Source organism: Solea solea, chromosome 6 (assembly GCF_958295425.1).
Source record: "Solea solea chromosome 6, fSolSol10.1, whole genome shotgun sequence".
In the NCBI taxonomy this organism is placed as follows: domain Eukaryota; kingdom Metazoa; phylum Chordata; class Actinopteri; order Pleuronectiformes; family Soleidae; genus Solea; species Solea solea.
Window position 1 is genome coordinate 13,718,269 of NC_081139.1, and position 25,425 is coordinate 13,743,693.

The window sequence follows — 25,425 nt, forward strand, 5'->3', positions numbered from 1 at the left end:
CATGTGAGCGCATCCAAACCACTGCATATCAACATGTTACTGCTAAAATGTCAAGGTTTCAATATGGGACTAAAGCTTTATATCTGGTAGCATTTCATTTTTTCCAGCTTCCTATACATCCACATTTCTCTGATAGTTAGTGTTTGATGTTGTGTTTACTATTCTCTCATTATATAATCACAGTCAGCATGTCAGCTCTGTCAGAAAATTGCCGTTAGGTTTTGCTGTTGAGCTGTTTGTTTGAAATGTCTGCCAGCTGTACCTTTGCTGTTTTGAGAATGAACAGACTGAGCCAGAGGTCCTCACCATCTCTGGAAATATGAAGCTTGGGTTTCTGTTGCTTCTTTGATTGCTAGCTGAACATGACTGTATTATTAACAGCACAAAGGATTTTTGGTATTTTTGCGTTAAGATGTGCCAACATTTTTAGCAGGACTTTTCGATTGATTTCTAAAGGCTTCCCCTCATGTGATTTAGAAATCCCCCCTTCCCCTGCACTGATCTGAGGATTACTTTATTTCTGCCGTCGCTTTTTGAGCTGCTTCCTCTCCTCCACTCATTGTTCAATTTATGGCTGCCACCCACACGTCTCTTGTTCTGTGAAAGCCTTTGTTGTTTTCTCTTAACGTTGGGCCTTTTGTGCACATTGCACACCTTAATATTGTTCAGGCTTTATGTGTTTGGTCAGTTTCACATCGCCCCTCTGTTCTTTGTGCTCGGACTTTCAGCCAATTCTTTTAAAAAATGAAATGATGGATGAATCCGTCAGTGTGAATTACAGTGCATCAGTGTAGGGAGAACTGCCCAAGAAAATAGTGTTCAGTATTCAATAGTAACTGGACAGAAACACATGATTTATATTTAATAGTGCATGGAAAAAAAAGTCACCTGACAGAGGATATTCCATGTCCTCATCCTAAAGAGCTCTCTGCTTGCTTTTGGTTGTGTGGTAGAGTGATTAACCTACTTAATGACAAAATATCATTCAGTGATTTCTATGCATGAATGAATGCTCCTTTAAATCTCTGCTGCTCCGGTTTGCTTTCTGCAGCAGGAAAACCGTCAGTAACTGTCTGAACCATCAACCGTCATCTTTGGCTCATAGCAAGGGAACAATGTCCTGTGAAGTATTTTTAAGGAGCAGTGCAATTTTCCTCAAATTTTGGCTGAAGTCACTGGATTATTAGAATCGCCAAAAGACATTTTCTCTGAAGTAATATGAGAGCAGCAAATTGATGTATTCTTCTGCAGCAGCACATGAAACTGATTACCAAACTATTACAATAAATGTTTGCCTTACCTTAGAACATACATTTCTTTCATAACCAGTTGCACTGTCAAAACATTTATTATAATAGCAAGGTTTTCTCATTGGGGTACTCACCACCCACCATGTCTATGACTGATCAGTGGAAAGTACAAACATAGCTGCCTGTGCTAATCTCAGAATTAGCTGTAGCTGTAGTATTCCGACCAACTTTTCACTCGCCCAAGAGACAGTTTCAGTCGCCGTCTCATTGATTTAAGGTTTACTTTAAGGTTTAAGATTTAAGGTTTACTTAATGTTTAACATGCAGCAAACTGGAGCGACAACAGGCCTAAGACGTCTTGGTTACACAAACAGTTGAATGTGATCTGGAACGTTGACATTTTTAGTGTAGGATTGGAATATTTCAAAGTGTTTGGTCTGTGAATGATTTCTTTTATCTTTGCTTGACTACAACCCTAGCACTGAAGTCAATTTGTGTGCCTTTATTTGTATTTCGCAAATGTAGACGTGGTGCAGACTGGTGCGAGGCGGCCATCTCACTTGCACTGTCCAAACGCTGCTGCAGATAATGTAATCTGACAGCACACTGAGACGTAATATCCTGATGGGCTGCTGAGGCCTGAAAAATACCAGTAGGGTGTCTTGCTGTAATTGAACCCACCGCAGACATCCCTTAGCCTTTCACAATAATGAGCCGAAACACTAACACACACACATATCTGTGACACTAGAGCAATCATGGAGACCCCATGACACCAGTGTCTGCAGCATACAGACCTGAGAAAGGGAAGAGAAGAAAAGGCTGAGGAAAAAAAAAACAACAACCAAAAAACTAACTAGTAGGATTGGCTGTGGTTGTGTAACCCACCACGGTTTGAAGAGGAGGAGAGTTCATTGATTGGGCTGCATTCCTACTGCTTTCTGCCTCATTATCAGACGACACAGTCTTTGTTTAAGCAGCACATAACGATCCATCACAAGCTGCACATGCTCTGCAGCTTCTTTCATGCTGGCGAGGAGTATTTACGTGGTAGTTTCTTTGATTCATGCTGTATACTTAATGTTCGGTACATTGGAAGATTTATATTTGGAAGGTTTTGCATTTTAATTTTTAGTTTGTATTACGTATATTTGCAGATATTGGGCTCTTACACTATTATATGCATTAGTGGTCTCGCAAATGAATTGTGTATTTTTCTTTCTCTCTCTCTCCTCCCAGAGTGTGTTCCTCAGCATCATGAACAAAATGAAGAACTTTAAGAGGCGTTTCTCTTTATCTGTTCCTCGCACCGAGACCATTGAGGAGAACGAATTCACTGAGCAGATCAACCAGCTCAACATTCAGCACACTCATGGTAAGAAGCTTGTTTTCCATCACCTGAAGTGCCATAGTGTTCCCACACGCTTCATAAGGACCATATTCTTTTTTGTTTGTTTCGTTATATTTCACCAATGGTTATAGTATTTGTGTTTTTTGCACGAAAGCATGATTTCCTAGCCCTAACCTTGTGATTTTGTTGGCACTTAAACCCAACCACAGATCACCCACTTTGCCTAAACCTATCTACCAAACATGAATGCTGAGTTAAACTCATTGACTGTTCATTGACTAATATTCAAGCATGTCTTGAATAAACCTGATGTAATAGAAAAAAACACAGGTTTCACCAGTAACGTTAATTACAGTTTCACTCTAGTTGTAAGGGTATGTCACACTAAATACTTGACACTTTAACTTATAGAAGTTGTTTTGTTTTGTTTGTGTGATCTTGTTTGATACATGTTTCCCATATTTTATGGGAAATAATGATACTGTATGAACATTAGTGCATTGGTAAAACAACAAATCTAATGGTGAGACTTTTGCACAGTCCTGTACATAGTAGCCAGATATTTTCTTCAAGATTTGGTGGAGACCAAAACAAAGCAAAGTGAAGCAAATATTCAAGTAAAATTTGTAAAGTTCTTGTTGTGGCAGAGTCCAACCTACAAACACACTCTGTGACATTTGGTTTCTATTAAATGTTTACATTTTCGATCAACCTGTGCTATTGAAGAAGACCAGAAACTATGTTATACTAGGATAATGTTTAATGACATCATAAATCATGTGGAAAGTGCACATTTCCTCATTTCATTCAAATTGAGCTATTTTTTTTGTAACCACCTGAGTAACCACCGCAGAAGGACGGCAGTCGACTACTCATATTTCCATTTTGATATACAGTCTATGGTGTCAACAGTATAAAAGATCAATCACAGAACAAAGATGGATCAAAATAAGAGAAGTGTGGGAGGGTCTTTACAAAGAGATTATTATGGAACAGCTAACTGTAAATTGTACCAAACACAGGGTCTGCTTTTAATAGTTTCGGTTTAGTAGTTTAGTAGTAATAGTTTTAACAGTGTCTTTATGTTTCACTCATAACCACATCTTCAATACTTCAAAAATGGCATTGTCAACACAGTTTATCTCATTATATATCCCAAAACCTCCAATGAATGCTAATGTGCAAATGAACAGGATAGGGTAAAACTGAGGCTGAAAACAAATGTCCTTATAGTTCCTAGTGCCTTTCAGTCTCTGTACAAAATTTACAAACTCATTCTGGGTTTTAGTACCAAATACAAATCTCTTCCTTTTGTGTCTCTTTCATGGACCCTCACAGGTTTGCCAGGGTTTTTCTTGCTATGTCTTTTATCACAGGCTTCCACTAGAAAAGAGGGATAATAGTGTCTAGATAAGGCTGAGTAAGGGAACACGTTCAGAATTAGTATTTCAACTGTGTTTTATTGTGTAGAGTAGTATTGTCTAGATTCTCCTTGTTACAAAGCCATCTATAGTCATCTAATACTAGCAACAGGTTGTATTTGCAGTTGCTTTATAGTAAGACACCCTTACACACACACACACACACTCAAAAACTCAAAAAAATAGTTGACTATTATGCACTGTGATTTGGAGTGAATATTGATATTCTGTAAACAGGTGTTGTCACTTTACCACTCGAGTCAAACAGTCAGCCTCGGTCTCTGGTGTGATCATAAAGTGCTGCCTGGGAGAGAAGCAGCTGGATGGATGTTGGGTTTAAAGCCCCAGGTTGCATCTGCCTGCATCGCTGTCTGCTCCTGAAGGTCAGGGAAGAGGTGACACACAGACACAGGCAGACAAGGACATACAGGGACACAGAGTTTCACCCATGTTTTTAGTCCTTTTAAACCATTTTGTGTTTGTTTTTTTCTGTCTTGCTCCCTCTGTTCTCCGCGAGGCAGAGGGATTATGTCCCACAGCGTTGCACAGCATGTCGGGCTGTTTAAATGAAAAAACATTGACATTTTTGCTCAAAGCAATTTATCTTTCAAATGGCATGTGTTTTTTTTTTTTTTTTTTTATAAAAGGCTCCAGTTGGTATCAGAGTCGGTATGAAAAGGTGTGACATTTGGTCTTTTTGCATTTTGTCAGGAACATTATCAGTTGTGGGATTAAAGCTGCAGTATAGGTAGAAAGATAAATGACTTTTTGAGCTTCAGCCACAGGTTGTTCAAATACCAAAGGTTTTTCTTCTTCTTCAGCTCTCTATCCCCATGGTTCTCTCATTCGATGAGTCTGTGCTCACTGATGCAATGTCGCACATTAAATGTCCAATTTTCTTTTGGACTTTGGCTTTTCTTTTCAGTGTAGGAAGTTGTTGCTTGTGCTGGAGTAGTTATAGTAGAACAGCCATTAGCAGTGCCATCTTTCTCTTTACTGCCATATAATCGGGTCAAACTCTCCTGCCAATGGTTATTCTGGATTTATTGATCAATCCTGCCTACTGTGCCTGTCTATGTCTGTCTATGTTTAGGTTTAAGGGGGAAAAAAGATGTATTTGGTTCATCTCAGACACATATTAAACATGCTTTTCAAAACAGACATTAGCAGCTACAATGTGCAACGTGCTTGTGTGGGGAATCTACATTCCTATCAGACCCAATAAAAACCCGGTCTAAGGTCTATTTTCATGCTTATTTAAATGCTGCAACAGATGCGACTGTCCATCAGTTAAATGCAGGTTAGATGAGAATTAATGAAGTTGTAGCCAGCGACCACGCGTCTTTCGCTCAGAGATGGGTTCTGCTGCAACTGTAGACGATCTGCTTGCTCACCTTTTACCTCGCACACAAGCAGATCTGTTTCCTCAACAGAGGATCATTCACTTCTCCAGTTTCCTGCATTTGCCATTTAAATAGCAACACACCAGATACATGCGCACCTACTGTAGAGAGTGGAAAAACCTCAAAACATAGTGTGATGATACAAACAAGGATAAAGCTAAAAACATCACCTCAGTTTACTTATACACTGAAGAAAGCATGCGTAAGATATTCAAACACCGATATGAGGATATTTACAGCACAAAGGATCCGTGTTAGTCCGTATCCAAAACAATGACGCGAGTAGAGTTGTTACACAGGTGTGCTTATTGTGCCACAACACAGCACCAGCTCTGAGGAAAAATACCTGTGTCTTGTCTGTTGCCCCGTCCCCTCCGATTGGCTACTTGATGTCATGACTCAAATTCATGTTCCGTGAAAGTTAATGAAATTGTCAGTGCTCGTAGCAAACTGGTGTAAGATCGCTTGTACCTGTGAAGTACTTGGAAATTTTAATTTTGTTGTCAATTTTGTGTTCTCAGCCACTGTTTTTGAACATAAAATGTGCAAAAGGAGAATCTCGGGATTTGCTTTACACGCACTTTAAAATGCCATTTCATTGCCTCTGCCAAAAGGTTGTTTTTCTGTGAATGATATTTTCTCAAATGTTTTTATTAGAGCTGATTGATCCGATATTCCTAATATAATAGTACAAGGTTTCGGTTCCAACTGGGTTTCAAGTATTTCAGAAATGAGTTTGAAAGTGCTGATCCAGTAGGTCATAACTTCGGGACATAGAGCAAAGCTGTGGATTAAAGTGTCGTCTGCCAGCAGCCATCTATCACAAGATGGTGAGATCGCAGGGTATATACTGTGTAACCTCACTTTGGAGTAGTGAAGACGATGAAGGATTTTTTAATTGGATCTCTCCAGACTTTTTCCCAAAGTGTCCTTAATTTCCCATCTTTCTCCCATCTTGTTTTTATTAAAGAGGAATCAATAGAGTAACATATATGTAAGATATTGACTTTCCTGAGCATTTTCCTGAATTATATTTTCAGAATGCGCCCTATGTACCCTAAATACATCCTCAAATCCGAGGATATCAACTCTCCAAGTGTTTTGAAACTGGATCCATCTTTGAGAAAGGCTCAACCTTGCACTTCTTGCTGACTGTAATGAACGGCATCATGCAAAAGAGAGCGACACATGAATATCAAAAAGATCTCCAGGTCAGCGCGAATGTTACTTCCGTCATCATCTGTGAAGCTTCCCCCGTAATCACAGTATCACGTGGAAAAATGCAACAAAAACATCATGTGGCGCATCATATTGGATTGTCCTTTTCCTAACAAGGTCTGTGGCAGGCGACCGTCCATATCTCACAACAATCAGGCAGTGTCACAGTGTGTGTGTGCGCTCATCTCAGTCTCACCTTTACTAACCCTGATTAGCATTGGGAGATCAAAGGAGCATTGTAGCTGTGATATTCAAATGTTTATAGCAAACAGGTTGTCATTTCATCCCCCCGGTCCATTTAGACCATTGATCCATGTGACACAAAGGAGGCCGTTCTGTCCTTCTGAGCTTTACTGAAAGTGATTCACCTTTATTTTGTCTTTGTTGAATTGATACACTGCTATAAATCTATGCAGTAAATATTGATGTATACAGTGTGTGTGTGTGTGTGTGTGTACACATTGTCCCCATGGAAACAAGGAGTTTAAGCTCTTATTGCGTCAACCCACAAAGGGATCTGTTATAATGCACACACAACTGTCCTTAAAATGGAGACGCATGTCCACTTATCCCCCCCCCCCCCATGCTTCACATACCAGTGAGGCAGTGACACAGTAAGGTAGACAGCAACAGCACATCAAACACACATCAATGCTGGAGGATCAGAGTCCACTCTTCCCGGCACACAGTCTAAAGCCTTTGCCTCAGCAGTGTTAACTGTGATCTCCTGCGCAGTATTGATGATTCATGTCTAAAAACAAGACGCTTAGAGTAAATTTTGACAATCCTACTGTCTTAGTTCTGAGAACATCTGACTCTGTTGGAAAAGGGTGAAGATTTTAACTCCCTGTTTTTACTGCTTTTTTTGTGCCGTGCAATAGCAGGCACTTCTAACCCAGTCTGTTTTTGTGTGTCTGACGTAGCAATCATTTAAACTTAACAGGTCGGTCGGCTTATTTTTATTTCTTGGGGATCATTTGAAAGCACAATAAAGTACACTACATAGAAAATGTTACTTTCTATGCCCATTTCTGGTGCTAGCGTTGACCATTACCAGTCATCATACGTTGGTCACGCCATGAGCCCTTAACCACGAATCCTGCTTCATTTTCACGTTTTTTTTATCATCTTGTTTAAATATCCTTCAGATCTTACGTACTGAACAGCTGCTTGTGGTTTGTAAAAAAAATGGAATAAACGCAAAAATCTGTTTGATTTAATACAGATATGAAAATGAAAATGTGCTTTTATTACTGCTAATTGGTTTGTCTGTTTTATCGGCGGGGGATGCAGAGTCTAACGACAGAGGATGTCGAAAACCTGTGATTTGTGGACTTGGACAATAGAAATAAAATGGATTGATTTAAATGGCTTGCATGGATGGATGTTTGTCCCTGATGTTGAAATGTCAGCTCATGTTAGATAACAGTCTATAAATAAATGAGTAATGAAACACATACACGGCAAAAGGGGTCACTGAATTGTCATGTTAATATGAGTCATATGGTATGGCCTTCACAGTCACTGAATGATCTTCACATCTGCAAAAACTGACTGTACATGTTTTATTGTGCGGCATGGTGGCGCAGTGGTTAGTAGTGGTGGTTAGCACTGTTGCCTCACAGCAAGAAGGTGCTGGGTTCAATTCCTGGTCTGGGACCTTTCTGTGTGGAGTTTGCATGTTCTCCCCATGTCTGCGTGGGTTTCCCCTGGGCTCTCCAGTTTCCTCCCACCATCAAAACATGTTAGAATGTTAGTTACATTCGGTCAGGTTGGTCCCTTGTGGCGGCGCGCTCAGTCGCAGCGGCTCTCTGATCAACCCTCCATCTGACCTCGACATCTCGTTGTACAATACCAGCATGATGACAATAAAGTTGCTTTCCTTTCCTTTCCTTCCTTATGTTTTTCTCTTTTTTTTCTCGACGTCAGGTCTGACTCCAGACAGACTGGGTCCTCCATCTCATGATGCCAGTCCAGTGAGTCCTGAACCGACCACACCAGGAGCTCAGTCTCCATCCCAGCTCCACTACAACAGCAAGGCCCAACACAGACGTTTCTCCATGGAGGTGAGTGGAATGTATGGTCTCGTTGACACAGTGATAACACAACAGTGGCACACGCAGTTGGATTTTTTTTGGTTTAAACTCATCCCAGGCAGTCATTTCTCCATTTCCATGTCTGCCAGTTCAGTGAGATGAGTCACCTTGGTGCTGCAGGGAGGATTTTTTTTATTGAAAATGTGAGAGTGCACAGTTCCACCTTATCAGAAAATGTCCCTGTGGAACTTGTGTGATTCACTCCCAGTCTGTCTTCTACTCAGACAGACGAGTAATCAGTAATGATTTGGTGCTGTGAAGACTAGGAATTTAGACAATCTGAGTTTCTTTCAGTGAGCATATGAAAGAAAGAAAATACTTTCATACTTGGCTGTGAGATTGATTGATGCTTTTTAGACGATTAAACTACAGTTCAACCTCTGAACTTCTTAATAGAAGCTACAGACCAAAACGTATTACATATTATTGTAAGCTATTAATTAGCACAATCCTTGTTTAATAGTCATTTATTAGAAATGTGTTTTGTTTCTCTGATACAGTTTCAATTGAGGTTATGTCTGCATATGAGTTAGTTAGTATCCTAGTTAACTTAAACATGTTGGTTTAGTTTGAAGTGCTTTATAAATCAAGTGGGATTGGATTGCATCTTTGATGATATTGACCAGTAATTCCATACTAACCCTTTATTATTATGTGATCTGAGTGAACACTAGACTTCTGCACCCCCTCTAATTTCCATTCTTGGGGAAATCTGGCCTATGATGGAAGACTGTGACCAGTCACAATGCAGTTTACACAGAGAGAACACCGCTAAACAGCTGCATGTGCATATTGCTATCCAAAGCAACCGAAAGCAACCGAAAAAAGGGAAAGAGAATCATATTATTAAAGGAATACTTCACAGATTTGCATTTAGCTTTGTATTACTGGTATAGGGGTAGTATTATTGAAAAATTGTGCTTCCCAACCTCAGTTTCCCTTCCCATCTGTGAAGTATTCCTTTAAGACATCTGTCATCTGTCCACTCCATGGACACAGATTCTCCATCCAAAAATGTATTAAATGTATTTAATTGCCTGCATCTGAGATTCAGCAATAAACTATTTTTCTAAACATCGCACCTACTGTAGCATTAAGTTTTAGAGCCAGGTCATACTTTATTCTTCTATTCATACTACAAACAAGGGTCTAGGTCAGACTACATCCTTGTATTCTTTGAGCGCCGAGTTGCCCATTTATTTAGGACCTTCTCACATAATCTCAAGCAAGTTTCCATGGTTACTGTCTTCTTTGTTGTCTGTTTTGACCAAAAAAAAATGGACTCACCACCAACTGGACAGAAAAGTGTTGCGCTACGGAGGGCATGCACTCGACATGTACAGTCGACCGTGCATGCACAGTCGGCGTGTGCGGTCGACGTGGATTCAAACTGTGTGGTTGCTCACCTCTGTCTGCACTGGGTCCATGCGGACTACTGTGGAAGTGAGCATTATGACTAAATGTTTGTCGCATGGACCCACGCAGACCTCTGTGGACACATGGAAGCAGAATGTATGACCTAAATAAATCCAGGCATCCATCATCTAGGATAAATAACAGTGAATTAAATATTGCTCATGTTTTTAAAACATCCATATACGGTCAATCTCTGCATCCATAACAGAGAGACAGGACTACTGCATGTTATGAACTCTGCTGCTTGACACTCTGCAGGATGTCAGCAAACGTATGTCCCTGCCCATGGACATCCGCCTGCCTCCGGAGTTTCTCCAGAAACTGCAGCTGGAGAGTGAAAACTCACCCCTCTGCAAACCTCTCAGTCGCATGTCTCGACGCGCTTCACTGGTTAGTTTATTTTTTCATACTATTACATGTAATACTCTGTTGATCCATATGTAGCTTTTTACTGCAAGCTGTTCTCTGTATCTCTGGAATATGTCTTGGCACTCTTTGTTCCATTTGCTTCTCCTGTTCTCCCAACATTTCACCCATTCTCTCAGTCTCTCTCTCTCCCACCCCCATGTTTGCTGTCCTTTCCCTTTCTGTGTCTGCAGCCCAGAGGTCCCTCCTTCTAGCCATTGATTGGCTGCTGGTAGCTCGGTTCTTATCTGATTGGCTACAAGCAGAGCTTGCACAGGTGCAGGTTGTTAGATGTTAGACGTAGGAGCACTAACAGCAGAAACAATATCTAGATTCATGCACATAAAACAAAACATTTGAATGGTAATAAAAACAAACTACTTCTGCAGAGTGATGTGTTTTGTATATTCATCTTCATTAAATTTTAGCGTCCATGTTGGGTTGTTTATTTTCCATTTGGTAGATTAGTTTTGAGCCAGTGAACGTCTCAGCTCAGAGCAGCTCTCCTCTCTGTGAATCCTCTCCTCCTCTCCTCTCCTCTTATCTTGCCTTCCTGTTATTATTTGTCTCTTGTGCGAGTATTACAATGAATTTGATCTCCCAGATGTAATCAAAGGAGATTAATTCTGACCGATTGATCTGTTTTCTTTTTTTTTGCTTCTAGTCTGACATAGGCTTCGGAAAACTGGAGACGTACGTGAAGCTCGGCAAACTCGGCGAGGTACGTCTCCACCAATTTACTCAACACGTTCACATTTTAACATCGATTAGGCTTTCAGTCCAGTGAGGGATTAGTGCTTTACTGCTGCAGCCACTGACCAATAACGTCAGTAAGTAAGTGAATCAGATTACTTTCACGTCGCATGTAATTCTTCGTTGTACTTTTCAGTTCTCGAGGGAGATGAGAGCCCATCAAAACAAGCAGAACACAGTAGCCTGTGAGCGTGCTTAAACAAAACTAATTGTATGCATATATCGCTGAGGTTTCACATGACTGCTGCTACTTATCAATGGACACAGTGTTAAATGTGCATTTACACTGTAAGATGATCTGCTCCCACAGAGCATGACATAAAGGCTTCAGGACACAGATAATGCAGTTAAAGTCCAAACCAATAATCTGAGAACAGTTGTCGCTTGAAGGAATAAAGCTTGATTAGTAGTGGAAGTCGTCAGCGTTATACTCAGTCACAAGGCTCAGCGTCTGATGACAGCAGCACAAAATATTTGCTCTCCTCTCAGCCTGGGGGTGGTGTGGTTGTGCTCGTGCATGTTAGATAATAGTTCTGCTTTCAGATGTGCACTGGACTCTGGAGATTATTTGGAGGGGTTATATATGTATACAAATGTCCCCACATGCTTGCATATGAGCGACAACAGTACTATCCCAATGTCACTGAGGAGCATGTGTGTGTGTGTGTGTGTGTGTGTGCATTTCTCTTTGTGTGAGTTTAGGGGACATATGCCACAGTGTTCAAAGGGCGAAGCAAACTGACCGAGAACCTGGTGGCATTGAAAGAGATCCGACTGGAGCACGAGGAGGGAGCACCGTGTACTGCAATCAGAGAGGGTACACACACACACACACACACACACTCTGTTCATGTTCAGTCAAGGTTGAGGGCCACGTGTGCTGCCCTCCAATAGATAATGCTTCTATTTTAAGAGCAACCACTACGAGAAGAAACGGGCAATTATCTGAATTTCTCTTTTACTCAACTTTATCCTAGTTTCCACCACAGGACATATTTTCCTTTTTGTTGACAAGTTTTGTAAGCCTTGGCCAATTGCACCTAATCGCTGCATGATTGCAGCAGTGGTTAAGTGTGAAACATTCACAGACGCATTTATAGGGACGCGCCGATTGTCTTCCAAATATGTCACAGACCCTGGTTTAAATTCTGGCATGTTGAAAATTTGATCAGAACTGCAGCCAATGGACTTCAAATTGGACTCAAAAGTCACGTATGTAGTGTGAGCGACACTTTAAAGCTTACTTTTGCATATGGGCTGTTGAGCATCACCTGTCAACAGCGGCACAAGCTGCACAGCTCTCTCGCTGAGCTGTTCGGAGATCGTTTTGCCGCAGTTGCCGCTTCGCTGCAGGTTCACCGTCTCCTCCCTTTGGTTTCCACAGTGTCTCTACTGAAGAACCTGAAGCACGCCAACATTGTGACGCTGCATGACATCATCCACACCGAGCGGTGCCTCACGCTGGTGTTTGAGTATCTCGTGAGTGCCGAAGTTGTCGTTCCTCAAACGTGAAGGTGGTGAACACGTGGGCTTTCATGTGTGTGTGAACAGTGTATTCTATGCTGTTTTGTCTTGTAGGACAGTGACCTCAAACAGTACCTGGACAACTGCGGGAATCTCATGAGCATGCATAATGTCAAGGTGAGCCGCGTGCAAGTGACAGTGACACTGGGTTACACATGTGGTGACTCACAGTGTGTGCATTTGCAGCAGTCAGTCGGATTACAGACTATTAGAGACTATTTTGCATGGCGATATATCAGTTTGTGCCTCTTTCGTGTCACTACTACTCTTACATTAAGTGGCAAAACACCTGATTCTCTGAGAAATAAAAAAAAGAAACTGCTTGTCTTTAAATAATCTAGGTAAGTAATACCTAGTTTTTTAGTTTTTGAGGTAGGTTGCTCCAGACAGTTCAGGCTTTGTTATAAACATAAAAAATATAGTTGTCCGCAGCTGAAAATGACACATGTTCCTGCTCTTTTTATAAAACAATTTAGTTTTTTATGTTAACAATGTTCACACAACTTGATTCATCCTATGCTGATGTAACAGTACTTTTTGGGTCCTGGTGTAAAATTGAGCCAGTGGGTTTTTTTCTTTTTTTGTGGAAAACAAATTAAGAAAAATGTTATTGTGGTGCAACTGGTGAAATCATTTTTTACACAGACGGGTCTCTGATGATTCTGGAAAGAGCTTCACAACAGCAGTAAATGTCAGGTATATTAGGTTCACACTATTAGTGCCTTTCCATTCTCTGATTGTGTTCTATTACTGTGGCTATTCCTGGACGCCCATCTATTGTGATTAAGTGAATCTGTTAAGTGAATATGAACAGACTGGATTAGACATATTTGTTCTAAGACACTTGACAGCAATGTCCGTTGATGAGGAAGGTTATTATAGGTTACAGTTTTACTCCCCAGTAAGGTGTCCACAGGATATATATATATTTTTTTTTTTTAATGTCAAATTCTTTTTATCCTCTTTCAGATCTTCATGTTCCAGCTGCTTCGTGGTCTGTCCTACTGCCACAAGAGGAAAATCCTCCACAGAGACCTAAAGCCTCAGAACCTCCTCATCAATGATAAGGGCGAGCTCAAGCTGGCTGACTTTGGTAGAAAACAACACACACTCTCACATACAGTATATATACTGCACACTACTGTACATATTACATATGCATGTGTAAATATTATATATTAATATTTAATTACTATACATCTTTGTATAGTTCTCTCCGGGTACTCCGGCTTCCTCCCACAGTCCAAAAACATGTAATGTGGGGATAGGTAAATTGGACACTCCAAATTGACCATAGGAGTGAGTGTGAGAGTGAATGGTTGTTTGTCTCTATCTGTGTATGGCCCTGCGATGGACTGGCGAACTGTCCAGGGTGTACCCCGCCTATCGCCCGATGTAGCTGAGATTGGCACAGCACCCCCCGCGACCCTCTGGTTGAGGATAAAGCGGTAGATGATGACTGACATCTTTGTATAGTATCTCACACTCTCTTAAGAAATTTTAGGTCAAAAATTTTTTTTTTACTGCTACTCTGCCACATTGTGTTATGTCCTCATTAGTTTTGCACCTTTACTTCCTGTATCCTAGCAACCCAGTCCCTCTCTCTGGGGTTTTCAATTTTTCTGTCAGAAGTGGATAAACCTTTAGAATTTCTTGACTCGTAACAAATTAGAAGACAAAGGCTCCGGTCCAACATTTTCTCAGGTGACACTGAAGTGTTGGCCGGATGACACAGCAAGTCTTTCTAGACGTTGATGATTTGGTGAAAAGCCTTGTGAAAACATTGCTGCTCTTACTAACATCTGAATTGTGGATTTGTCAGGTCTGGCCAGAGCCAAGTCTGTCCCCACTAAGACCTACTCCAATGAGGTGGTAACTCTGTGGTACAGGCCTCCCGACGTGCTTCTGGGCTCGACAGAATACTCCACACCCATTGACATGTGGTGAGTTTACATGTGGATCGTTTGATCATCATCTGTCAAATGAGGCAGATACAATAGTCAGACGTCCGAAAAAAATGGCAGAGGAAGTGCAGCCAAACTTCACAGTTTCTCTACAGACAGTAGCTCAGTGGTACAGTGAGTCGTCTTTCAACTTAAAGGTTGTGGGTTTGATTCCCATGTTGCTCCTGACGGCTGAAGGGAGTGTGATAGAGCATTAGTGAATGGGAGTGAATGGTAAAAACTGAAGTGTAAAGCAAGTATGAGTGGACGTCACGACTAGAAAAGCGCTAGATAAATATAAATACAGACCGTTTACATCATCTTCAAGTATTTGATGAGGGGTTGGGATAAAAGGATTGGATATGATGAGTCTTTTCCAGACTTATACTCGTTGCAGTGCATCTAAAGTGAGATGTGTGTGTGCGCCAGAAATTACGTCAACTGTGCCGGCGCACACGGGGGTTCCAAAAGTTGCTTTGGCACTATGTCGTGCTCCATTTTGTAACACATTGTGCACGCAGTGGATGCATGCAGGGAAAAACTGGCTGAGTAGGTGTATTTATGTATTTATAATCAGAGACAATGACGTGTTTCTGGAGTCTCAGAGAATCATTGCTATGACATTATTCACAACAAGCAACACAGGGAAGAAGTTAATTTTAAAGCTGTGTCAAATACGCGTCTCATTTTCGACGTTAATGTAGATTATTCGATGCGTGAGATTATGTGATGCCTGCTTGTAGGACGCACGCCGAAGAAACAAAGCTTTACAGAACCTAACTAACAAGATAGTGTCAGACATGCAGCTACTGTGTTTGTCAATTTGCATTTAGGAAACCTGGCTCTCTTGAACTAATTCAAGCAAGCCCAATATACAATACTCTGCACAAGTAGTCACATCATTCCAATGACCATTATAATCTGAATGTAACCAAAGGAGCACTAATGATGGATAAATTGAATGATATTAATTTGACTGTAAATCTGTATATGAAAAAATATGAAAAAAAAAATGTGAATTGTTGCGTTGAATTTTGGATTATTGGGCAAATCTGTATGAATGACTAGATTACACGTGTTTTAATAGTGAACACATTAATTCTGTAATGGTATGCATTCTCTGAGTTAATGTGGTGATCGCCAGCAGAAAAGCAAAAACTTGATCTGTCATGATGCGGATGAGATATGGATCTACCTGCGAATGGTTAACCTGTAGGTGATCAGACATATTCTGACATTCTACATCTCCCAGGGCACCATAAAGCACGTAAGGGTCCTCCACAACATCGTGCCAGTCTTTGTTTTAAGCAATGCTGTAGTTCATTAGGTGGATTCCCAACATCTTGAGGGTAGTCCAGACTGCCTTTGTATGAATCATGCGTTTCTATTAAAATCCTCGGGGAGAGTCACCCGGGGAGAGATTAGTCATTTGTGACACAATGAAGAACAATTCATTTGCATTTACTTTCCTTGTGTGTGCAGTTTGTCTCTGTAGCAACACACCAGCCTTTTATGAGCTTTACCTAGCTACGTGTCCTCTCATCAGACCACGGTGCGCCTCTTCAACATGCCAGCCCCGGTGGAACAAAAGAACCCACTCACACCATATATGTTTGCACTAATGATCACCGCGCTTTGAAGTGTTGAATGGAGCCTCGCCGACAGTTTCTACATGCTTCATCTCCTCCCTCCTCTTTCAGGGGCGTGGGCTGTATCCAGTTTGAGATGGCAACAGGTCGTCCCATGTTTCCCGGAGCCACAGTGAAGGAGGAGTTGCATCTCATTTTTAGGCTCATGGGTAAGAGAACAACACAATATGACAATGTCTCACAGCCCAGATTAAAAATGAATGTTTTATTTGACGCTAAGTACCCGTGAGCAGATGATGACAATGCACGTCCTTTATTTCTCGTTTCCCAGGCACTCCTACGGAAGATACTTGGCCTGGTATTAGCAGTAATGAGGAATTTCGGTCTTACCTATTTCCTCAGTACAGACCTCAAGCTCTCATCAACCATGTGCCAAGGTATTATGAAAAAAAAGAAAAGAAAAAATAAATCACTGTCTGTAAAAATGACATAACAGATCGACTCTTCCGCCCTAAAAGCTTGTGTTAAAATTCTAATGTACTCTCAAAGACATCGCTAACTTCAAGCTTAAATAGTAGTTATACTTGAGTGTAAAATAAAAACAAAATAGACAGAATCCATTAAAATGGCCAACTGTTACTACTTGATACTGTATACTACTAGGTAATTAATCTACTAATATTGTTTTAAAGGTACAAACACAACAGATTAATAGCATTAAAGTGAAATACTCCAGAAAACTACGAGTAACTTAAAGTTTCTTACCTACTTTTTGCTGCGGAGATTTTGATTATCAGGTGAGACGATCAAGGATGGAGTTTCTGGAGTCGGAGTTAAGTTGAAAAGCTTTATTGATAACAGCTCAAATCCGAGGAGAACTGAGAAAATGCCAAACATGAACAAGGAGATGTTAACAGTTGGGCGTCCTCTGTCATTCTGCCTGTGAATCTCAGAGTTAAGGTATATCTAAGGTATGGAGGAGAGAAGAGAGAGGCGTCAGGTCAAGATGTCTGGCGCCTTCCTCTGATAGCTGATACCTCGAGTCGACCTTGATTTATCTGCCCTTTGCCCCAGTTAGGTTACGTTAGGTTTGACAAAGATATTACGAGGAACAACCAGTAGACAAATTATGGGTGCCAGGGTTACACATGTGATTAGCCAGTTTCAGCTGGTATATACTAAGTTGTTAGTTGTTGTGCTTAGGAATGTAAGTTGCTAATTTAAAGAAGTCCGAATAATATATTTTTCTCTTAAAGCTGTGGCTGAATGGGATGTCATTTGTTGGTCCCTTTTTACCTGATCAATGAATGTCTGCACGGGAGCATTTTGATCTGTGAATCCTCACAGTTGATGTCTGTTGATGTGGGGAAGTTACCATGGAAATAGATTTTTTATTAAGAAAAGCCAGGATATGTTGTTTTCTTTCTTTTTCTCCTGTGCTATTTTCCTTGTACTTGCAGTTTTTGAGTTTATGATAAAAGACCAGTTGGTAGGATTTATTGACATCTAGTGGAATACCCCTCACCTTACCTCACCCCTCCCCTTCCGTACGGACCACCTACTCAGGTGACCTTCTCAGATGTGCTGCGGTTTCTTTCTTTCAGACCTCTTAAACACCTCAGCACCCGTCCATTGATTAACTTGTGGTACCAAGTTGATATTAATTGGTAGAAATAATGTAAAAAAGCTTCTGTAAAAATCCTGCCAGCAGAATTCATTGTGCACTTTAAATCCACTGCCATCAAGGAATATATGGCAGAACTTGACAGACTAAATATAATTGACCCTTACAATGCTCCGCAGGGCTTTCATGATGATAAAAAAAAAAAGAAAAGCCAAGGCAGGTATTATTCCATACCGACAATATTCAAAATGATAAACTGTCCCTCAATCTACTCTGGAGAATGCTTAGACTTCACAAAAAAGCCTTTAAAATAAACAACATATAAAAGCATTGGATTCTGCACCTGTTAGGAAATGATCACTGCACAAGTGGAGTCTGCTGCCTGTGGATTCCAGTTGCTCTGTTCTGTGGCTGTTTTTGGTAAACTGGGGCACAACAGCTATCCACCATCTTCACTTTTCATAAATGCAGCAAGCAAAGAGACAAGTTGCCTGATACATTGCCTTGTATAAACGTCTCTGAAATTGGATTGGAACCAACATGTCGTTGTTATGGTTCCAGCTCTCAGATGGATTCATTTACGTAATTTAGTCCTCAACATCCACTTACATTACACAACAACAACAAATTTCATGTCGGAAACAATTAACAAAACACATTAAATACCCTAGCAGTCCAAGAGACAAAATAAATTAAAAAAAAAAACAGTCACTCATGAGGTTTAACAGCAGCTTGCATTACTGCCATCTTCTGGAGTTAGAAAACCCCTACACTACCCAGTCCATCTTATTCTTTCTTTCCTCTCATCATGTCCTTTTATCTCCTGTTAATATAACTGAAGATTCAATTCTGTTTATTTGTCTTTTCATTTGTTAATAAAGTTAAAGTGAGAAATCTATCATGTGCAGTTTCATTTAGCTTAACAATAAATGCGTATTATTGCTAACAAAAAAAACAACCTTTTGGTGATTACATTTGTCGTCTGTCTGTCTTCTTTGTTTTTTTTCCTTACATTTCGACAAATACGTAACACATTTATCCACTCATTGTTTTGTTTTATTACCAGTATGCGAGGGATTCTCCCCTGAATCGTCGTAATACCAGCTGAAATGTTCCTCTATCTCTCCTCCAGGTTGGACACGGAGGGAATTGACCTGCTGTCTGCTCTGCTGATGGTATGAGACAAAAAAAGCACAATGAGTGTAGACCGACCTTAGCGGTGATTTCACAGGTGGTCTCATCAGCTGCTGTTGTGCTATGATTGCAGTATGACACCAGGAGCAGAGTCTCAGCCGAAGCCGCTCTGCGACACCATTACTTCCAGACTCTGGGGGATAACGTACACAATTTGGCAGACAGTAAGAGACACACACACACACACACACACACATGCACTGTGCACATACTTTAAAAGGCAGGTCAACAAGTCTTGGTAAATATGAAGAGCAGACTGCTCTTTTACTGGAAACATGCGACCGCTTTATCTCAGATGTAGCCTTTCTATAAATAGACAGTAGTCGATTCATATGCTTTTCTCACATTTTGATTGAAATGTTCCAAAAGACCTGACATCCATCCATCCATCCAACATCTATACCTCTAGTGGCGGGAGCTGGAGCCAAGAAAAGCCAGGAAAAAAAATCACCCTTTCAGTCAATGTTGAGTCTTCATTAACATAATCCTAATCTGCATGTCTTTGGACTGGAAGGAAGCTGGAAAATCTGGGAATTTTTACACCGACACACACCAAAGGGGTATGGTCGAACCAGGATTCAAACCAAGCACCTTCTTGCTGTGAAGTAACAATGATAACCATGTAATTAAAAAAAATCTAGAAAATAATAATAATTATTGTTGTTGTTCGGTCTGTTCGCAGAGATATTATTTTCTCTTAGTTGTTGTGTTGATGGTGTCCAGCTTGTTCGCCAACAACTGAAAGCAGTTCATGTCCATATAGTACTGTAAGAAAAGTCAGAAAGAATGGAGGCTCACGTACAGTATAGTCGAGTAGTTACAGTGGAACTATGCAGGTTCCATAGGGTACACTGTGGTTTTCAACCATACAAATGATCACACTTGCGTGTAAAGTTAAAACCTCAGGGTTGCATGACGAAAAGACAAGACCTGGCCTTAATACCCTTTGTCAGAGCTCTAATCACAGTCTGATCCTGCTCAGTACAGTTCTGAATACTCCCAGTGTGTCGTGAATGCATCACAGAAACGACATTCAGAGACAGTTCGAGGACGCATTTGTCCACATTACTGAGCTGCATGAACGCAATCCGTCTCCAAGACGGATTAGAGGCCGGGTAAATCATTTTTCAGTGTGAGTCTTTGAATCGCCTCAGCCTCTGTCGTCTCTTTTCTCTCCGTCTCACACACAAACGCGTTCACAGCGCACAAATCAATGCAATTGGACGCTTTAAAAACTCTGTTTTGTTCTTGCAAACATCATGATGGGAGTGTGTATTTGAATAAAAGACGGCGACGCCAGATCCAAACATACTGGGGACGCAATGTTCCAATTTTCTCATTTCAAATCCTTTTAATTAATCCTTTAATAACACACAGAGTTTTGTTTTGTTTGCGTGTTCTTAAGTGTTCCTCTCCTCCCTCTTTGTTTCAGCTGCCTCGGTGTTTTCCCTCAGAGAGGTGCAGCTCCAGAAAGACCCTGGCCACCGCAGCTCCTTGTTTCAGCCTTTAAGTAAGTTTGTCTCTTTGTCAACACGGGCCTGACGGAATCATTGATAACTATGTGATGGAAACTGTCTGCACTAAACTGTCAGGAGACAGAGTCAAACCCCACTGTGTTTTGTTGCTCCTGACCGCAACACACACGCTAAAGGCTCTGCAGAGGTTCTTTGCTAATTAGCAAATTTCTCTAAGAAGTTGACACGCCGCGTTTGTTTACTGTGCCACGGATATAATAACACGGAGGAGTCTCACAGGAACAGCGAAGACAGGGAAAATAAACAATGCGTTCTCTTTATATTCAACCTAATTGCTGTCACCCCTTTTCCTATCTAATAAGCTCATTATTCAATAATGTTCACTGTCCCTGTGTAAGCCAATACGCTGAATTCAAGCTTCGTTGTACAGTATGTGTGTATGTCATATTAACCCTATAGTGCCTGAGGAAAATCATAGCTTTTCTTATAACGACCTGTGTCATAACCAGTCTTTTAGGTCTCTAAGTGCTGTCTCACTTTGTCTCTCTTCAGCTCGAGGAAAGAACCGAAGACAAAGCATCTTCTAGAAGCCACACAGAGAAGGAGGAAGAGGAAGAGAGAGAGAGACGCACATAGGAAGGCACTGGCTTTACGGTCCACAGCACGACGGCCAAATACAGCTCAGTACAGTCATGTCTCAGCTACATACACACAAATACACACATATACCTTTCAATCCAATACATTCTGCACCACTGGATTAAGACTTGCTTGTCATTTGACCACCATGTATCCTTTGTGTTCAGTTCACACCTGGTGCCATCTAAGGTAGCACATCTGGAACTACAGATTAAGAATCGCCTGACCAACACTGCGACAAACAAACAGTTGTAGTGGGAATAGATGTTTATTCTCACATTTTGCTCAATGTTATGGCTTTTCAGTTTGCTCTCGAGGCCATAACTCAACAATGTAGCTCAAAGATACACTCACCCAGCTCATGTTAGTATTCGTGGATACGCTCAGTCCTTTTAATTCTCTGAAGGAAGGGACACCACAACTGCTTCCCCCTCTGAGAATTCTGAGCAGGAACCACAAATGAGGTGTCTTTGTTTTTCATACTTCATTTATTCAAGTTTAAGTTGAGCTTTTCCCAGCTTGAAGCCTTCTCCGTATATATTTTTTAATTTTGTTTTGTTGGCCTGGTGCTATTCAACACTTAAATAATACATTCAGAGTATGTATCTTTACAGTACAACCATATACCATCATGAGGCAGCCGCCCTCTAAAAAATAAACAGTAGGAAAGGTTTAATCTAATACAGCTAATGCAAAATGTGTGACGCTAGTTCACCAGGTAACAATAGTTCTCAAAACTGGTCATTGTTTGTTAAATAGTTGAATTTATTTGTTCTAGGTCAGAAGATTTATTGCCGGGGTGTGTTCCCTGATCTCACTGCCTTGCTGTTGTAAATACATTGGACACTGAAATGGTAGCAACCTAACTTCACTGGATTCAACAGTCAACAGATTTGCCTCGCTCCTGTGTGGGGATCTGTTGTGTTAAACAGCTCACTTTCACTTCACTTCTTGAAGTTGCCTTAGTAAACCGTGCATGATATTTTGGCTTGTGACGAACCTCTATTTGAGCTTGTGTATCCAGTGTGTTAGAAGGCCTATTTGCTTTGTGTCTGTAAATAAGTCCTTGCAAGTGTGCGTAATTCTTAGTGTCCTTTTTGCACAAACCAGAAGTGTCCTCTGAAGCCTGCTCCCTTACCCTGAGTGTCTTACTTAACATGATTCCAAGAGATGACCCCATATTGTACAAAAGCCGCGTGACTCTAGAACTGAAACATGGGAGAATTATGTCGTACAAGTACTTTGAGTGCAGACCAGATCAGCAGTTTCCTAACTTTCTCTTTCATCCCACTCCCCCCAATCAATGGACTCATCCAAATCCTGATCCCCTTAGGGCTCAGGCAAAAAAAAAAATCAGCCTCCCTACTTTTACTGTTTTTGCAATCTTTATTCTGATGTGACCTGCTACACGTACTTGTCATCATATGATAGCGTCACAGTTAACTGAGTAACAGCATTATTTTTTGCTTATTAACTGTAATGTTATCTGTGTTTTGTAAATTGTAATCACGTACAAGACTTAGTATTGATACTACAGTAATACGCCTGTGAAGGTTCTCAGTCATCCAAGCCATAGTCGTCTTTAAGAGTCAGTTATAGACCTACAGCTGATCCCTGAACACTACAGTTATTATTAAATAACACATCACTGCCCAACACTGTTAGTGAATGAAATGTGGGAATAAAGGTAACAGAAGCTTAATCTCTACCCTCTATCCCCCTTCTTACTCTATCGCACCTCCTTCTGCTCCCTTCCAGCAGAAATGGAAATGATGAGGGAGGCTGTCCCAGCGTAAACCAATGACATTGCGTCACTGACCTGTGGGGTTTGATCAGGGTTGTTTGGCAACTTAACCGTGCAATATGAAAGAGACAGTGTGTGTGGAATACAAGAGCGGCTTCGTACTGTGTCACTTGCTTCCAGTCACTGAAATGTTGCTGTTCTTTTAAGATCAGCAAATGTATAGATTTGTTGCACATGAAAACATTGTCATCATTTATTCACTAAGTGGACCAATTTATTTTTTTTGTTTGTTTTGCTATTTTAAGATTGGATTGGTCATTACCTTTGTATTTAACCATTATATGAGACATGTTGGGTAGAAGAAAAAAAAGGATTTGCTGAAGATTTTTCACCCAAACGTCTTCCTCAGATGTGACTGATAGGTTTGCCTCAAATTAACCCATTTTTACTGTTTTGTCACTGAACATTAGCACATAAACGTGTTTTCTGAACAGCCACACTTCAGTTGGCTAATAACTCAGTCGGGTGAAAATGCAGTAACCATGTGGGAATAATCCTGGACTGTCTCTCTTAGAAGGTACTCATGCGGTTGCACCTGTCTGAAAACAGGTAAATCTGGCTTTTCTCATTTCAGAAATGTAGTTATATGCTTCACAAACACAGCTTATGGTTGTTGTAACTTTGGAAATTGCCGAGTTCGTTGTTGATGGCCGACTGGTTTATGTCATTTGGTCACCAATTGTTTGGGGGATTGGGGGGTTTGGGGGGGGGGTTCTTTCCTTCAGACCAACAAAATTGTTGATGCCAGATTTAGAGTGTGTTCTTTTATAGAAAGTATCAACACAGGAGTTAAAGGTGACTGTGCTCACCCTACAAAGGTCCAACCACTAGTCTGAACACAAGCAGCCCTGAAAATGAGAGGCAAAACATCTACAATGCTTAACACATTTATTAAACCACCACCCAAAGCTCACAACTGCCGGAACTTAACAGCACTGGTTGTTATCAAAAAAATTTTTTATGTTTCTTTAATGGTAAATACGTGAGCATGTAGAGGCTCTTTAACTGAAATTATATTTTTAATGCTGAAATATAAGTATCATTGTTAGGCAAGTATTTTCAAATTTACAAAAATAGTCAAGCACGTTATTATTATGATTAAGATAATACTTGATTAAGATGTCAAATTATAGTGAAATTACTTGCATTCCTGTATTCCATATGCTCGATTCATTTCTGACTTCTCAGAGAAGCCCAGTGAACCAGCTAACATTTTGGTATTTAAAAAAAAAACCAATAACATACGAATAACATCCCGATTCCTGGATTATTTGATCCACAAATTTTCAAAATATAATGCTTGGCAAAAAGTAGAGGAGCAATCAGAGGCCTCCTTCACTTATTCAATTTAGTGTTGCACATTCCATCTTCTTGTTGTGAATAAGAGTTGGGGGCACTGCTCTTCCACCGTAAATGTCTGATTACACTGGCATGTCGTTTCAAAGCCCAAACCCAGGTGGTCATATGCACGCGTCGTGTGGTCAGATGTAAACAAGCAATGATGGCACGGCGCGGGGTCGCCTTTTCAGCAATATAATTAAAATCTCTGTATATGATGGTTTGACCCTCAGAGGCTGCGTGTGTTCAGGCGCCCTTAAGCCAAGCACTGAGCCCTGTAAAATGGATGTACGTGTGCAGGTCGGTGGATTATGCTCGAGTATGAGTGAAGAGACAAATGAAGGTTAAATGGCTGCTGAGAAAGTTTTTCTACCTCTAACAGTGAATTAAGCTGAGGGAGGAATAATGTTTGTGACCATCCAGATAAATTCAGGGCAAAGCTCCAGGGACTTCAGAGGGATGTTCTGTGGTCGTTACACTTCCATACCTCCCCCCTTCCCCTCCCTCAGTGACCCAAGTATTACTTTGTGTGTAGTTAAATGCGTGTTAAATGATGCTATTTTAATGACAAAGAAATAATATATATATATATATATATATATAAAGTTTTCATCTCTCTCAGTGAGTTGTATGCTGTATTGAAAAAAACAAAATAAACCCAGAACACTCTAAAATAAGAAAGAAGAAAAAAAAACTCAGCAGATTATGTCTAAATGTTTTATAAAAGATAAGTTTAGATTTTTGTATGAGATGTGATATTTTGTGTGATACGTCTACGCCGTTCTAAAATGAGAAAATGAATGTATTGTCACTGCCAACAGACATGAAATTGATGAAATAATTGATCTATTAATCAATATAAATACTATTAAAATTCTGGAACACTCACTTCTGTCACTCTTTTGTCAACTTCATAATGTCATGAGTTCATAAGTTGTCGTTCATGACAGATCATTACAGGTGTTACCACAAATGAACACAA

The 25,425-nt window shown here is 40.5% G+C and overlaps 1 protein-coding gene across 1 annotated transcript in view; it reads left to right on the top strand.

Moving 5' to 3' along the window:
- The window catches only part of cdk18 (cyclin dependent kinase 18), a 38,098-nt gene extending 16,720 nt beyond the window's left edge, over positions 1-21,378 (top strand). Inside the window, exons 2-16 of the mRNA XM_058631894.1 lie at positions 2,490-2,625; positions 8,573-8,709; positions 10,414-10,545; positions 11,225-11,281; positions 12,016-12,130; positions 12,698-12,792; positions 12,892-12,954; positions 13,807-13,930; positions 14,660-14,780; positions 16,481-16,578; positions 16,701-16,806; positions 19,126-19,168; positions 19,261-19,351; positions 20,620-20,697; positions 21,215-21,378. Of these exons, the coding sequence (XP_058487877.1) occupies positions 2,508-2,625; positions 8,573-8,709; positions 10,414-10,545; positions 11,225-11,281; positions 12,016-12,130; positions 12,698-12,792; positions 12,892-12,954; positions 13,807-13,930; positions 14,660-14,780; positions 16,481-16,578; positions 16,701-16,806; positions 19,126-19,168; positions 19,261-19,351; positions 20,620-20,697; positions 21,215-21,249 (1,413 nt within the window). The 5' untranslated portion in view covers positions 2,490-2,507 and the 3' untranslated portion in view covers positions 21,250-21,378. The remainder of the gene's footprint in view (positions 1-2,489; positions 2,626-8,572; positions 8,710-10,413; positions 10,546-11,224; positions 11,282-12,015; positions 12,131-12,697; positions 12,793-12,891; positions 12,955-13,806; positions 13,931-14,659; positions 14,781-16,480; positions 16,579-16,700; positions 16,807-19,125; positions 19,169-19,260; positions 19,352-20,619; positions 20,698-21,214) is intronic.
- The last annotated feature ends 4,047 nt before the right edge of the window (positions 21,379-25,425 follow it).